The sequence below is a fragment of the Glycine soja genome, chromosome 6, assembly GCF_004193775.1.
Source record: "Glycine soja cultivar W05 chromosome 6, ASM419377v2, whole genome shotgun sequence".
Classification (NCBI taxonomy): domain Eukaryota; kingdom Viridiplantae; phylum Streptophyta; class Magnoliopsida; order Fabales; family Fabaceae; genus Glycine; species Glycine soja.
Window position 1 is genome coordinate 18646687 of NC_041007.1, and position 17885 is coordinate 18664571.

Here is a 17885-nt window from a genome sequence, read left to right on the forward strand (position 1 = left end):
ATCTAGTGCACTTGTTTGAAAAGTAATGAATGGTCAATTGATGAATTCAGCTTTCAGGAACTATTCTTATTCTGATCTTCATCTTCAAACTAAAAATAGATAACGTCGCATACGTCCCTTTTCTTGGTTTTACATGAAACTATTTACAATTCTCTATTGTTTATGTCATCTACAAAAGAATAAAATATCTGTTCTTTAAAATTGCAGCAGAATCAGACCCGTATCCTTTTTCCTGATATTTCCTTAGCTGAATTTCAAAATATATTGCTACCTCATGATATACAAGAAGTCAACTTCTAAGAATATATGAGTTTATGACCCTCATATATTGTTTGAATAGCCTTGTTATACGCAATTTAATTTGAATCTTGGATAATAGAAAAATTAAAAAATGGTGGTGGTCGTTGACCGAAAAAAAACTAAATAAGGGGATTTCATTTCATTCTAATTTTATCTTCTTGGTGTCATATCATTGGTTGCCAAACTTTAAATTAGACAAAAATATAATTAGTGTTCACACACAATACTTAAATAGATATTTTTTTTTCTAACTAGTATTTTAGTTTGAGATTACATAGAAGAAATATTTAATTTTATATAATAGAATTCATAATAAATATATTGTTAAATATATAAATTATACTTTAATTAAATTTATAATAAATAAATAAATGAATATATTTAAATATTAAAAAAAATCAAATTTACAAATAAAGGAGTTTCGGTGAAGGTGAGTCGTCCAACAATGATGACAATAGTTATGGGTGTTATGTTGAATGCTATTGTGAGATGAAAATTATAATTAGAACATCAAAACCCTTTAAACATTCGGGGAGGTTGTTTTACCCTTGTCTATTGTCAAAGGTTGTTTTCCTTTACTCGTAAGCATTGTTTGTTGATAATGTAATTGTTAAAGTTTTTTAATTGATATAATGACTTTCCATTCTTGACTTGCAGGACGATGGAAAATTACTTTTTTTATTGGGTGAATCCTATTGAAGAAAAGTGGATGGAAAAACTGAGGGTGATGATTGATGACTAGCAAAAGGAGTTGAAGATTGTAAAATACTTTCTTTCCCTTTTGTTTTATCTTATGGTGGTTTTGTTTATGGTTGGTTTAAGAGTGGCCACTGGGTGGTTAGATTGTATGAAATGGAAATGTAAGTTGTTGGTATAGGGATTGGTTGTAAATGTTGGTCGGGAACTATTTTGGTAGCAAGTTGTTATATTCAGGGATTTAAATGAATTTAGGTAATATTATTCAAGAATTTATTTGTCATTTTGTTGTAAACGTGAGCCTCTCAAATCAGCTATCTTTTGCTTCGTGCTACCTTATTAAGTTACGATAATGAAAAATTAAAGTTCAAATTGAAAGATCAGTGTCATAAAACATTAAACTTAAGCACTTTAATATTAATACAAATCAAACATAACATGATTAATGTCATTCTTAAACTATTAAAGATAGTAAAATTTCCACTGTGACAATACCAAAAAATAAAAAAAGTGTAAACAATGGTCATAACTCCTAAAATAAGCAACAAATTATGGCCAAATGACAATACACAATGTTGTGACAATGAAAATTCTCCAAAAAACAAACCATCATAATTATTTTTGTTCTAATCAACATATACATATATATCCCAAAAAAACCATTGTCAGCCATTGTTGCATGTTCTGTATTTGGTGTAGATTAAGACTAATCAATCTCATCCTATAAGAGTTAATAACATATATTTTGACGACAATTTATGGTTAGGTGCTATCAATATCCTTGGGTGGTGGTTGTCAATTTTTGGGTTTTAGTGGAACACCGCTATTTGTACAACCCCTTTTGTTGTGACCCGAATGACCACATCTTGTGCAAGTGGTTTCCTTGTAAGTTCTTTTTAGTTTATTGTTGCTAACTTGACTTTTATTTTGATCCCTTCTTTTTTATTTCTTTGGACAATCATATCTTCTTTTCATTGGTGGTGGTGTTGGCTTCTCAAAAGGAGTTTTCCCCGAGTATTGTTGGCTCGTTGTTGGGATGATGTAATACTCATAAGATGTATTGTAGGAACTTGTAGTCAACTTATCATTATAGTAGACTTCGGGTGTGTGATTGTTGAATCTGATAGCAGTAATGACATGTCTACAAGGCAACCTTGTTTAAGACAAAAAAAATAATGAAGTTATTATTCCACATATGTATAAAATAAAAACACATTTATAACTCAACTATTATATATGTGCTTGTGAGTTGCCACATTCTACATGTACATGTTTGACTAAGCAAGTCCACTTCCAGTTTGTTTTCATGAAAATGTACTTCAAATATGTTGCTTTTCAGGTCACCAACCCAATACAGAGTCCACTTGTTGCTTTCAATTTTCTCTTTTTCCAACCTTGATTATTGTATAGGTACCAAAGGTTCCATCCTAGCAGCCATCTTAAGCTTAGCAACAATCATCATGACATAACACTTGATATTTTCACATAAGCCCAAGCCCTGTTATTCTTCCTTTTAACAACTTCCATATGAAAATTGAATTCCATAACTATTGTTGACTATGAACACTTCCACCCTAACCCTCTTAGTTCCCTATCTTTCCATTGTTTATAGAAGTTGCGTCACAAATGCATCACACAAAATCTATGTGCATCACCAAATATTACCTTTTGCATAAATCAAAACACATATTCAATAATGTGTTTTAAAAAATGACACTTTAATCCTTAAACATTAGCACTTAACAATTTAGTACATGATGCATCCAACACCTTTCAATTTCTTTCTTTAGGTCACCACTAAAACCTTTATTGTGTTTTTAACTTGGTCCAACACAACCTTATATAGCACATCAACTACTATATTCGACTTATCATCCACTACACGCTCAAAGTAGACATGCACATCTTTGTTAGGGTGAACAATACTTGTGTTACACATGTGCAAGATGTCTCTTTCATTCTCCAACTAAAGCAACCCACCATCCAAACCTATCAGGTTCCAAAAAATACACAACAAAAAATCTTGAATAACCTCCACAATATTTACACAAGTCAATAATAGTTCACATTATCATCAAATCCACTTCATTGTCCTCCCAAACATAGAACTCACAATCAACAAACTTCATCGTGCCATGATCATCCCTTCTGAATTTACCCTTGTGGGGCACAACAACATTGACGTGATCAAACATCCTACAAGACATTAAAGCAAAGCTAGACTTTCTCCAAAATACAAGATTCTAATAATATTTAAGCACCAACACAAACACACGTACTGACAAGCTTAATAATCCAATAACAAGAACACTTACTTATCAAAACACAAAGACACAAATTTTATAAACAACAACATCATGAATTGAAACACTAATCTCGTATAAATTAGCATAACAACATTTTTTGATCGAAAAATAGAGTGCACCCACACTATAACGCAAATATATCAATACAACCCTAAATCCTAACTTCAATTCTTGGATAGAAAAATGATAGAATTTTCACCATCTTGGATGTCTTCTTATTAAAACAACAACGACAAAAACATAAAACACAACCACACACAACGAAACAACTTCCACAAAAAGGAAGTAAATAATGCACTAAAATATATTCAAATTCTTACCTTGTGACAAAGTGCATAACAAATAACAATGGCCTTTTGTCTTGAAACATCGAGTCAAAAAAATGCTCGTTGACGATACCAATGGTGTCATTAGAGGTTGTCTCTTTGACTCTCACTCACTCAAAGAAGATGGAAACACCAGAAGACTCAAAAGGTAGGCATTGGTGAGAATGAGTAACAAATGTTGTTTTTATGTATTATCCAAGTAGTAAAAAACCAAAATTACATATGATAGCAATTTAGTCCAACCGTGTCATTAACAAGAAATAAAATTTTCGATGACAAATAGGTCTAGTGATGCCATGTAGACACTTTCGTTTGAGTTAACAGAGAAAATTGATGGTAAGGATTTGTTGCATTTTTTGAAAATTCAGGGACAAAATTTTATTTTTCATTTTTAGGGACCTAAGTGTCAAATGCCTTACAAATTCAAGGATGAAAGTGAATATTTACCTTAAAAAAGTCTTAATTATCAATTTGGTCCCCAAATTATTTTAAAAAATTCAATTTGGTCCCCAAATTATTTTAAAAAATTCAATTTGGTCCCTAAGTTATTAAAAGATTCAATTTGATTCTCAAGTTTTTTTTAAATACACCAATTTTGTCTTTTCCATCCAATTAAATTGACATTGTTAGATTACGAATTTCAACAAATTTTATTTACAAATACTGAAATTTTTTAACTGTTACTATATTTATTATTATTTTAAAAAATAATTTATCATTTCTTCTTCTTCTTCAAATGACGGAGTGACATTATCATCTATTACCAAATCCTAACAAAACAACTAAATCCTCAAGTGAAAAGCAACACAAGACATCAAAACATTAACATTATCATTCAAATTCACATTAACATTAATTAGTAATCAATCTCAACCCCCACCCAAATAATATTTCAATGATTAAGTTAAACGAATGAAAAATGAAACTAGAAAAAAGAGTGGTTGAAACATAGGCGCGCAAATGCCAATTCTCGATTGGGATCAAATCTGAGTGAGTCCATCGTCGGAGAGGAACCTCAACGAAACCCTCCATAGATATACTGAGGAAGAAGACAAAAAAAGGGAAATCATTTTTTTCAAATAAGTGTAAAATATGCTTGCAGGCCTTGTAAAATTTGAAAAATATTAATTTCATCTTCATACAATTTTTTGTATTAATTTGGTCCCTATAAAAATAAAATATTTTGTTGTTAGTTCAATGGTAATTCCATTTCATGGTTTTCGGACGTGATTAACAGATTTAATTACTTTCTCTTACTACCTTTCGAAACACACTCGGAAGATACTAGAACCCAATGTTATTTCATCTTTCCCCCTAATGTCATTAAACAGTTCGAGAAAATTTCTCAGAAATTGACAAATTATTACAATTTTTGGGGAGATTTAGTCACCAAAAATTGTTAAATTTATTTTAGGAAATTCTAACCACCATAAATTATTTAATTCGTTTGTAATCAAATTTAATACGTAAGTTTATTAACTAAGTCAATTTTCCGTTTAACAGAGTTATCACTAAGGATCAAGAAAAATATATTTTATTTTTAAAAGACCAAACTAATATGAGAAATTTTTTATAACAAAACTAATATTTTTCTAATTTTACAAGATTCTCAAACATATTTTACTCCTAAAATAATAATAAATATAGTGACGATTTTGATGGTGTTAGCTTAATTGGATCAAAAAGATCGAATTGATGCATTTTAGAAAAAAATGAAGATGAAATTAAATCTTTTAAAAATTTGGAGACCAAATTAAACTTTTAAATTTTCAAGTTGATAATTAAGAAAAAGAAAAAATTATATTTTTGGTCCCCTATTTGTCTCTAATTTCGATTTTAGTCATCCTTAAAATTTATTCATGAATTTAATCCCCCAATTATATTCATAAAGTTGATTCTCAAATCCAAATTTAAACGATATACAAAAAGATTGATTATAACATGTCATGTGTCACGTTTTAATTAGACCATCAAAATGTGTGGCATTTTAACAAGAAATTAAACTGTATAAAAATATTTTACTCGAACCAATCACATCCCTATATTTTACCATGTCATATAATAACGTTTTAATTAAATAAAAAATAACAAAAAACAAAAACACACGTTATGTTCCACTTCACCACGTTCATCAACGTTCTCTGCTTTGCACTTTATTGTTTTGCATTAATCCCTTATGGAAGGTTGGGGGACTCTGAAGAAAAGAAAAAAAAAAAGAAAAGTTATGCAAATAAAATAACTTAATTGTTGTTGAAGGTGTAGGCAAAAGCGTGGATTTATGATTTATGGAAATAAAAGTTCACCAAATAAAAATTCAGCATATGTGGAAAGGAACAAAAGGAAAGGGAACAACTGCTTGCGGAAGAACGACACTGCAGTTGGGGTGAGAATTAGAGGGTGATGAGCAGCTTTTGAAGACATAAAATAATTCACCGCATGCCCACGACATCGCAACCTCGCCGTGGCCAAGGAAGTTAGGAAGGTGTGTGAATCTGAAATGAAGAAGTTGCAGCCAGAGGGTAAAAAAATTACATTTTTATTCTCCATTTTGTCCCCATTTTAGGTTAAAATGACACATTTATTCAATGATCCAATAAAATGTGATACATGATGATAATGAATGTTTATTTTTTAACTTTTAAATTTGGACTTAGAAATTAATCAAATTTACGTAAAAAATTAAATTTCTGAATAAATTTTAAAAATATTAAAATCGAAATTAAATATAACTAGCAGGATAAAAATATAATTTTGCATTAAGAAAATAAAAATAAAAATTAGTGACCTTGTTTCTCAGCAATATAGTTTGAATTGGTTGTAGATTTTGTGCATGGATTCCGGCTACCCTAAAGTTTCAAGTACGTGAAGGTGACGCAGTGCTTACCTAACACTGACACGATGAAATGTCAAACTGCGTAATCAGCTTTGACGAGTAAGTCCATACTGGAACGCTCTCAACTGCCCGTAATCCCAAGACTTGTTCACTCGGCGCACGTTCCTACCTACATTACATACTTAACCTGGTCAATTTCTCAATTTTTTTTTTTTTTTTTCTGTTAGGATCTTTTTGCGTTTATATTATATGCAAAACCTAGTTATCAATGCACTATAACTAATGACAACGACAACAACTTCCTCTTGTCTAAGTTTTAAATATTATGGTCTCCCTCATGACAAATGCTAAACTAAAAATGTCCTTTTCGCATAAAAAGTTATGAAATAATAATTGTGAAAATAACATTTATATTATGTTTGCAATGCTTTAGTTTGAGAAAGAAAATATATAGTGTTGAGTGCAAGTTTTTTTTCTTTAATTTATTGTCAAGAAAATTAATCATGTAAAAAAGCTCGAAGAAAATTATTTTCTATCATCGATCGCTATCGAAAAGGTATCATTTGTCCTGTATAAGCCAAATTAAACTCTTGACAAAACTTAAAACTACTATATTTATTGTCCATCACCATCACGAAAATTGGGTTTGCGATGATCATCCATCCACGATAGTTTCTAACATATTCATTTTAAATAAATTTTATATGAGATTTACAGAATGAAAAAGTTTTATCCCTTATTTAGTAACTACTTCCATTTTCTGTTTAGTGATATTTTACATAATTTTTTTTTATCGTACGTATAATGAAAAACATGTTCGAACGAATGCGTTAAATAATTATTTTTTCAACAATTTGAGGTGTGTTTGTTTTGCTTGTAGCAATGCGGTGATATGAACTCCAACATGCATTCGATGCCAGGGACAGATACAGGAAATCATCGAATGAGGATTTGATTTTTTTTTTTTTTAACTTTAGGATGAATTTGGTTTGAAGGAATGAAAGATGTTTGAAAATGAATTAGGATGAAATATTTAAATTGAAATAGAGTGTAAAAGTGTGTAACCTACATCAATTTTTAAAAATTTCATCTCAAATACATGTAAATGTAAATCAACCAAACATTGTCTTAATTAATTACTTAAATGTATAATTTCTAACAAATAAATATTTAAAAAACAATTACTTTTTGTAAAATTATTTATTAGTTTTACAAGTAAAACTAAAATTGATTTTTATTCAAATCATATGAAAAGAAAACACGTGCATTTATAATTATTCTAATTTTTTATTTTAAATTTTGAAAGATTTTTTGATCTCACACGTACAATAATATTTAAATAGACAATAATTTTAGTCTCATAATAAAAAAGAAAAAAATTATTAAATATAATAATAACTAAAAAAAGTTATCAAGTATATGTAATATAATATTAATAATAATTAATTGTAATAATTAAATATATAGATATATAAATGAGACTTATAATAATGCATAAAACATAATTAGCTAAGATAATAATAATTGATAAAAAAAAGTCATAAAATATCATTATTATTATATCTATTAATATATATATATATATATATATATATATATATATATATCTTTGGGTTGGATTATAACTTATTGTAACAAATATTATTAAATTTATTAATTATTATTATTATTATTATTATTATTATTATTATTATTATACACTTAAAAGCTTTTGGGAGGGGGGCTGAAGCCCCATGCTAGCCCCGTCTCTATTCACCACAAAAGCAAGGCACTTGGTGCTTTCTGAAAATGGATGTTGACGCGCCCAAACCTAAGTTTGTACCGCAAACACGCACCTGATATGCCAAACTGTGCATATGTATAAAAAATATTTTCTGAAAAGTCCTTTTCTATTTATGACTACCACTGACTCAAAGGAGCAATACAAATTTTTCTACTAAATAAATTATTATAATTCATATAAATTAAATATAATGAGACCTTATATCACGATAACAATCTATTGAGTTTGAAGAAGAAACTTTCAATTAAAAATATTCTTAGTTAAAAAAATACTACATTTTAGTATTATTATGAAGAAATGTTAATTATTAGTATTATTAATTTTTATTTGCAAGAAATTTGAACCTGCTATCTTTTCCTATTTTTACAATTTTTTAACATATAAGTTTAAGTGAATTGTATTTCAAAGGCTCATTTATTTAAGACTCATTAAAACTTATAAATCGTTTGGTATAGTAAGCTCCTCACGTAATCGCCAACGAGATTAGCCACATATACGACATATCGGTGGAAGCCTCCAAATCCTACTAGTCTAGATTTTTTAATAAATATAAAAATGACTGTGTCAACCGTTCAATTTGTTGGAAAATTAATAATTTTAAAGACGGTCAGCGAAAAGATTTCTATATATAGCGCCAAGGTTGAGCTTTATGAACAACATATCAACTAAAGATACTACACATAACTACATCATCTCAAAACCTAGTCTGAAACCATAGCACAAAATCAACCATGTCTCCATTGATTGTTGCCTTGGCTACAATCGCAGCAGCAATCCTCATATATCGTATAATAAAGTTCATAACACGCCCATCCCTCCCCCTCCCACCGGGCCCTAAACCATGGCCCATAGTGGGCAACCTGCCACACATGGGCCCGGTGCCGCACCACTCCCTCGCGGCGTTGGCCCGCATCCACGGCCCGTTGATGCACCTCCGCCTCGGCTTCGTCGATGTCGTGGTTGCCGCGTCGGCCTCGGTGGCGGAACAGTTCTTGAAGATTCATGACTCTAATTTCAGCAGCCGGCCACCGAACGCCGGCGCGAAATATATAGCTTATAACTACCAAGATCTGGTGTTTGCCCCCTACGGCCCACGCTGGCGATTGCTCCGGAAACTCACCTCCGTTCACCTCTTCTCCGGCAAGGCCATGAATGAATTTAGACACTTGCGTCAGGTGAATTCATTTTTCCTATATATGTCCACTGAATATCCTATGCATAGATAATGATACGTGAATATTGGTATATAATACGTGCACCTACTTAACATATTCCATTTTACCCTATCTTTCTTGAAATATAATACTATAACTTATTACATGTATAGTTCAAGAGATATAAAGCGGGTGAAACGATTAAGAAAAGAAACGTCATGGATTCAATCCTGTTGTTGATAAAAAAAAATTACATATACAGTTTTTTCTTGTCTTTTCCTCCCCACATCGGTTACTTTGTGTGAAATACTGCCATATTTTGTATAGATTCCTTGCGGTTTTCCTTTTATGTCATTGGATTGATTGTCCGAGTGTCTGTTTGGATATAACTGGCATTCAAACAAAAGTTATAACACTCAGATAGCTTTTGAATTTTTGCATTGGAAAGCATGATTTTTCTGTTCAACGAGATTTGAACGGGTTTCCAAACATACCCTGAGTGTCTTGTATCTACCTTTTTGTCCTTAGTAACTCTGGGTTAACACAAATGATTCTAGATAAAATTATATTAAACTATTATATACAGATATTAATGAATTTGCATTTGCAATATTATATTAAAGTTATGCTTGCTAAAATGAGTTGAAAATTCAAAATGTAGTTTATTAAATTATAAATATTTTATAAAATTAATTGTTTTTATAATAATAAAATTAACCGTTAAAATAATAAAAAAATATAAAATGACAGAAAGAGAATAAAATTATGATTTTATTTATAAGTAATCAGAAAATTTTATAAATATTTTAAGGATAATAAAATATAAAAAACTATAAATTAGAATCTAACATTATAAAAAAATGTTATTTCAAGTTATATTTTAAAAAATAATAAAAGTTATTAAAAAATTATTTATCAAACAGATAATATAAAGTTTCATATAAATGTAGAGTAAATAGTGTATATATTAGGTTATATATATATATATATATATATATATATATATATATATATTAAATTAGTCAAGTGGTTTTTTAGTCTTTATAATTTATATTTTAATTTTTTTTAGTTTTTATAGTTTTAAAAGTGATTTTTTTAATGTTTATTATTTGTATTTTAATTCTCTTTTAGTTATTATAGTTTGAAAATAATCTTATTTTTTTAGTCTTTTTACTTTATATTTTAATTATCAATTATAATTAATTACAAAATATTAATAAATAATTCGTAACTAATTTATCGTAAAATAATTTATAAAAAAATAATTAATAATTTATAATCTAGCTAATTGTTTTTATATTTTTTTAGTAAAAATTTAAAAATAATTAAAATATAAATTATAGAGACTAAAAATATCATTTTTAAATTATCGAGACTAAAAAAAATTAAAATATAAACAACACGGAGTAAAATGTAAACAACAGGGATAAATGAGTAATTTAACCATATATATTAATAAATTAATGAAAAAAACTACGTATTTTTATATTACTGATATTTTTTCTGACACATATCTGTACGTTATTTTACTTTTCTATTTGTACATTCAACTATTCATGATATTTGTTTGTATAAACTTTTTTGACAGTATTTCTGTAAAATTCGTTTTGTTTTACTCATCATAAAAGCTATTTACTTAATTCTTGTTCAACGCCACATTTGAAACGCGTGGTGCCTGGATTTAAAGACAATTTAATTCAAAGGATTTTAAGAATTGTTAAACTAGAAAATTCTTTAATTGCCTCTTGATGTTAAGCTTTTCATTAGTATATGTCGAAAAAAAATTGTCTCGCTTAGTATGTTTTGTTTAACATTTAAAAAAAATATCTTTTCCTAATAGTCTATTAAAAATGTTTTAAACTGGGGCTAGAAAAGAGGACGAGTACTTCGGGTCAAGGACACGCTATTCAATATTTTATTTAAAGAGAAATAAGAAGAAGGAACGAAAAAAGAAGAAGAAAAACTAAAAATTAAAAAAAAAACTTACAAACTAAAAAATTTAGTTCATCAGGATATAGGATCCACTCACGAGTTTCATCCCGGCTCATGATGTTTAGGTTTAGTTATAGAATAAAATAATTAAAGCTTAAATTTTAAATTTATCAATATTTGTTATTAGTTTTTTAAAATAAAAAAGTCATATATCTTAACTAAAAGACCTCACGTATCACTTTTTAAAATAAATAAATTCTCTTAATTTTTTATTTTAGGTCCCATTTTTTTTTCGAGTTGCCCTGTTAATGTTTATTCAGACTACGGTGAGTTTCGTGGGATAGCAAAATTCCTCATGCACCAAATAAGAGAGAAAATCTTCAAGTCGGTTACTTCGCCCCCGATCGATCAAATTAACAGGATATTTCTAAAACAGAAATAAAAAACAATTTTTTAAGAAGTGAATGCATGCTTGTTCCTTGTGATGATTGTTATCTTTAATGTATTAATTTCTTAAAAATATATTTATAAACCGTTTTATATGACTTGGTAAAAAATGTTAAAAGTCATTACATATATTCATAATATATTACTAACTCTTTTTAGGTCAAATTAATATGATATAATGGTAAGTCTTGATTGAATAATAAAAAAGTAAGTCTTGTTCTTTGATCATGAAAGCATAAATAGTCTTTTTTTTTCCTAGGTTAAAATAGTAAATCAGTTATAAACCTTTCGTGTTTTTCGGCCAAGATACACATGACTTATCATAAGGAAGAAATAGGGTGTGTTTGGTTAAATTTTCATCTTCTGTTTTCATTTTTTATTTTTATTTTTTAAAAATTATTTTCATTTTCAAAATATTAGAATTCTGAAAATATGTTTGGTTTGACTTCTTGTTATCTGTTTTCAGGAAATAAAAACACTGAAAATTTATGATATATTGAGTTTCATGTCTTTTTTTATTTTTAGATTTGCTTTAAAATTACAATCTTTGTCATCGCATTTTCATTTTACCTCCAAAATGAGGTTCCTGTTTTCAACTGAAAACACTAAAAACGATATTTTATTGTTTTCATTTTCTAGTTGTTTCCTGTTTTCATTTTTACTGAAAATGTTTTCAAAAATCTAACCAAACACATTTTCATCACCATTTTTTGTTTTCAGTAAAAATCAAAACAAAAAACAGTCAAACCAAACACCCCCTTATTATCTGACCTAATTTCTCACCGACGAGAGATGTTTTCTTATCCATTTTTCAGCATTACCTGACGTTCTTATATGAGCCAGACACGTACAGCTACAATTTATTTCTCAATTCTGAATATCGATTTATCATTTAATTTTTTGCTGTAGGATGACATTGATTTGTCCATTTTTGCTTGTCCCAAACGATTTTCGGCCCCATCTGACGTTCTCACTTATATACTTACGTACAAGTATAACGTCCCCCGTTTTTTTTAATATATTTTTATTTGTCTATGAATCATCGGACAGATTAAAGAATTTTTTTAACAATAATTTCATTTATAAATTTATTTTTCTTTTATTTCATTTCATTTCTATTTCTCTATTCCTTCACTATCACATCAATGATGAGTGATGACGAATACATATATAACTTTTTTTTGCCTTCTAAAGAAAAATACTTTATTTTTGTCTTCAAAACTACACATAACTCAAAATGGATGTCACTTTAATTGTACCTTTTTCAAAAAAAAATATTATGGATACTTGAAGCAGTTTTAGAAAAGATTCTTATAATTGGTATAATTAATTAATTGTTACTTAATTATTTAATAAGAAATAAAAGTATAATTACAAAAGTAATCACTTGATTTTTGTACGTGCCTAGTTTGTTAACCAAGTATATAAACTGTATAAAAAAGTTAAGTGAATGCAATTGAATTTTAAGCGGCTTCACAATTTTATTTTTAAAAGGATATAATGGAAGTCATAATTATTACGTAATGCAAATATGGAAAGACCTAGGTGTTCATATAGTACAACTTTGTTTTATCCTCTTAAAATGCATCTAGCTAGCTCTGCCGACAGCAAAAAATAGGACCGCGTAAAAGCTGCATCTTGTAAGTAGTGGCAATGGCAGCATTACGTTACCTTTTTAAAGAAGTGCCACGTATTCATTTCTTTCTCAAATTTAATGTCATTAATTAATTAATTCTACCTAACTCAACTCCACTTGCAGGAAGAGGTAGCTAGATTGACATGCAACTTGGCAAGTTCAGACACAAAAGCAGTGAATTTGGGACAATTATTGAATGTATGCACCACCAACGCATTAGCGAGGGCAATGATTGGACGAAGAGTGTTTAACGATGGCAATGGAGGGTGTGATCCTAGGGCTGATGAGTTTAAGGCTATGGTGATGGAGGTGATGGTGTTGGCTGGAGTTTTCAACATTGGTGACTTTATTCCTTCCTTGGAGTGGCTAGACCTTCAAGGGGTGCAAGCTAAGATGAAAAAATTACACAAAAAATTTGATGCATTTTTAACCAGCATTATTGAGGAGCACAATAACAGTTCTTCCAAGAATGAGAATCATAAGAATTTCTTGAGTATCTTATTGTCACTTAAAGATGTGAGGGATGATCATGGAAACCATCTCACTGATACCGAGATTAAAGCACTACTTCTGGTACCTATACTCTTCCATAACTCGTTTATAGTAGGATTGCCAACTCTTTAAAATCTTTGGTAATAATCATTTTTGGTAGAACGACATTAGGAATAGGAATAGCAAAAAAGAAAAAAGAAAAATTCGTTTCTCTTCTTGGTTTTATATAGACATTCTTCTTTCTAAAAAAAAAATTCATATCAAATAACTTATAACGTAACTGCACAGAGCTTAAGTTATTAAGCAACAAAGTTAGATAAACCATATCATTAAATTAAGATTATTTTACAATAACTTATTAAAGTGAACTGGATAAGATGAGTTAACCATTGACTTACTTTAATATAAAATCTTTTAAAATTATTATATCCTTCATTTATTTTAATCTAAAGAGTTGATGTAATAATATAAGATATTATTATATTTATATGAATAAGAATGATTTATTTAATAAAAAAATTTGTGTTTAATTTTTATCGTATATAAATTTTTTTTGGATGAACAGCACTCACACATTTTAAATAAAATTAATCTCTAATTTAATGAGTTTAGAAATATTTCATAATTTGTAACTATGGATGAAAAAAACCATCAACTTACTTTAATACAAAATCTTTTAAAATTAGTATTTCATTGCTCATTTGAAAATAATTCTTTTGGTACTAAAGATCATGCATCATCACCGACTAGAAACCAAAAGTTAAGCGCAATTATTGTTTTAAAATTTTCTAAGCAATCCATTAGTCTATTCTAAAAGTTAAGCCACATTGGACTTTTTTTTTCCCATTATTAGAAATCCTTACCTAACAAGTCCGTGACACTTCAGCTTAAAGCCTACTTGTAAGGTGCAACTGCAATTCTCTATTAGAGAAACCCATCGGACATTTCAATCTTAAAAAAAATGAAAAACTCTACCAAATTGTAAGGCTTCATTTTAAATTATACTTGGTAGTAAAATTTCAACCTAATATTTGTTTGTCTACAATTTCAACTTAATATCTTACTTTAATCTATACTTTTGGAGGGACACATTTGACTTTCCAATTTTCCAATTCTTATCCAACTACAACATCTCACCTTAGAATCTACTTGCTAAAAGGTCTAGTATCACACCTTGCAATAGTGTACACCATTTCTCAAGTACAAAAGTATAAATCACTAACTATTGACTTTGTTCATTTTGTAGAATATGTTTACGGCAGGAACTGACACATCATCAAGCACCACAGAATGGGCCATTGCGGAACTAATAAAAAACCCACAAATTTTGGCCAAACTCCAACAAGAGTTGGACACCGTTGTGGGTCGAGATAGGAGTGTCAAAGAAGAGGACTTGGCCCACCTCCCATACTTACAAGCTGTTATCAAGGAAACCTTCAGACTCCACCCATCAACCCCTCTTTCTGTGCCACGTGCTGCTGCCGAGAGTTGTGAGATATTTGGCTACCACATCCCCAAGGGTGCTACACTCTTGGTGAACATTTGGGCCATAGCCCGAGACCCAAAAGAGTGGAATGACCCATTGGAGTTTAGGCCTGAAAGGTTTCTTCTAGGTGGTGAGAAGGCCGATGTTGATGTTAGGGGCAATGACTTTGAGGTGATACCTTTTGGTGCTGGACGAAGAATTTGTGCTGGACTTAGTCTTGGGCTTCAAATGGTTCAACTTCTTACTGCAACCTTGGCCCATTCATTTGATTGGGAACTAGAAGATTGCATGAACCCAGAAAAGTTGAACATGGATGAAGCGTATGGGCTAACCCTACAACGGGCCGTGCCTCTTTCAGTGCACCCTAGGCCCAGGCTCGCACCACATGTGTACTCAATGTCTTCCTAATTTTTAAGTTCTACATTTTGGAGTTTTTCTTCCTTATAATTGTTGTCTTTTCTTTTGGTTAACAAGGATCCTAGTAACAATAAAAACATACATGGTGATATAGTATGTTAGTGTGTGAAGATCCAAAAACATGAAAAGGTGTCATTTCATATGTTTTTGGTAGTGCCTTTAAAATTTACTTGTATATGTATATGAATAATTGAATATATGCTATATGTTCAATGATTAGTTTAGCATGAAATTTCTTTTTGAGAAATGCTCGAAATATATTAATTTTGCTAATACACTTTTTCTTACATACATTCTTTTATTACACCCCCCCCCCCAAAAAAAAATATTTAGGAGAAAATAACCATCACTTTTTATTTTAGTTAACTTTTTTAGGAACAATATTGTAATTTAGTATAATTTAGTTTTAAAATAAAAAAATCATCTCTCTCATCTTCCATTTTCAGAGTTTTTTTGCCCAAATAATACAAAAAAATTAATTATTTACCCAAATAATATATCCAAAAATTATTTACATGGATAATACAAAATACTATTCAAGGTGAGAAATTGGTTCCCTTTCTCACCTTCTACTTTTTTTTTTCTTTTCATTTTGGTAGTTAAGAAATCAATTCCCCAATTGATTTCTTAACCACATTTTTTTTTTACGTTTAGAAGCTTCAGGAATCGATTTCTAAACGTGTTTTTTTTTGTAAACTCAGTTAAGAAATTATTATTTTTCTTAACTGAGTTTTTTTAAAAACATTTTAGAAAATATTATTTTAACTATTTTAAATTTGTTTTTTTATTAATATATATATATATATATATATATATAAATTTTTATATAACAATATAATTTTAAATTGCATATGTTGTTGTTAATTTTATATTAATTTTTTTTAAATCTTTCTATCATGTTGTCAATTCCACACATCATGCAACAAAGATTCATTTTAAATTAATTTATTTTAAGGAAAACACTTTTAATCCATTTTTATCAAATAGTATTTTTTTTAAAAAAATAATCCTTAAATGAAATATTTAGAATATGTGACATAATTTGAGAGTAAACGTACCTAAAGAAAAGAAGAAAAAATAAATGAAATCAAGTTTATCTAGATTGAAAAAGACAAAAAAATAAATGAAACTTAGATAAATAATTCAAGGACTAACATAATTAAAGTACAGACAAAAGTTAGAACAATTAGTTTGCACAATGACTACACAAATTCATTATGCATCAGAGCAAAGATCTTATAAGCAATTCTTGGTTTTCTTGGTTTGTGCAGTAGAGCAAAGATTTTATTTGGAGAATGTCCAAAAGTTACATTAAACTCAATCAAACCTTTGGTACTAAATTCCAAATAGATGAAAAACATTTTTCTCACATCATCGTTGCGTTTGAGCTTCTTGCAATCGTATTCAACAACCATCATTTGCGTAAATTGGTTAACGGTAAAAATATCAAGTAAAATTCTACAACTTCCGTTGGCGTCAAAAATTGTTTTCCTTAAGGCATCAAGCGACATGTCCCCACTTATTGGATGACTATAAGATCACTAGGGCATTCAAACACTATCCCTTCATATAATGGAATCATGCCACCATTGCAATACACAACTTTGCAACATCTGAAAACCCATTTTGAACCAACAAAGATTCAATTTTGGGATCTGGAAGAAGGCATAACTTGAGCATATGACTGAATTACATTATTTGTTATTTGCAGAAATCGAAATAATAACAACATGAATATTTGTAAATCATAACATAATTAACATTGAAAAGTACAAAATGTATTACATACTTCTCCAAATCTATGAAGATGTCGTTTAAAAAAAAAGGAACAGTTGTAGCTTTCATGGTTTAGGCTTTGCTACTAATGTAAAAAAAAGAAGTTAGAGAGGGATATATGAGAATGAGAGAAAATGAGTTTGTATGTGTTTATGATGGTAATACATTCATTGTATTTATAGAAAATTTTAACAATAAGACAATTTATTCGGTGCGATCTTGGTTGTTGATTTTGTCGGTGGTATTTTGGTCGTTCAACATGTGTTGCTCCAATCGGTGTTATCTATGTTGTTGATTTTTT

The 17885-nt window shown here is 29.1% G+C and overlaps 1 protein-coding gene across 1 annotated transcript; it reads left to right on the forward strand.

Annotated features, from left to right (window-relative positions):
• The first annotated feature begins 8890 nt into the window (after positions 1–8890).
• LOC114416612 (flavonoid 3'-monooxygenase-like) lies at positions 8891–16027 on the forward strand. Its single transcript, XM_028381544.1, has 3 exons — positions 8891–9419; positions 13537–13986; positions 15152–16027. The coding sequence occupies exons 1-3, from the start codon at positions 8976–8978 to the stop codon at positions 15797–15799; spliced, it is 1542 nt and encodes a 513-aa protein (XP_028237345.1). The 5' UTR covers positions 8891–8975; the 3' UTR covers positions 15800–16027.
• Positions 16028–17885: the final 1858 nt, after the last annotated feature.

Bases quoted from the DNA above. Each gene is read 5' to 3' on its own strand.
- LOC114416612 (XM_028381544.1), top strand. From the start codon at position 8,976: ATGTCTCCATTGATTGTTGCCTTGGCTACAATCGCAGCAGCAATCCTC. The intron at 9,420-13,536 runs GTGAATTCATTT...CTCCACTTGCAG, and splicing joins AATTTAGACACTTGCGTCAG to GAAGAGGTAGCTAGATTGAC. The intron at 13,987-15,151 runs GTACCTATACTC...TTCATTTTGTAG, and splicing joins AGATTAAAGCACTACTTCTG to AATATGTTTACGGCAGGAAC.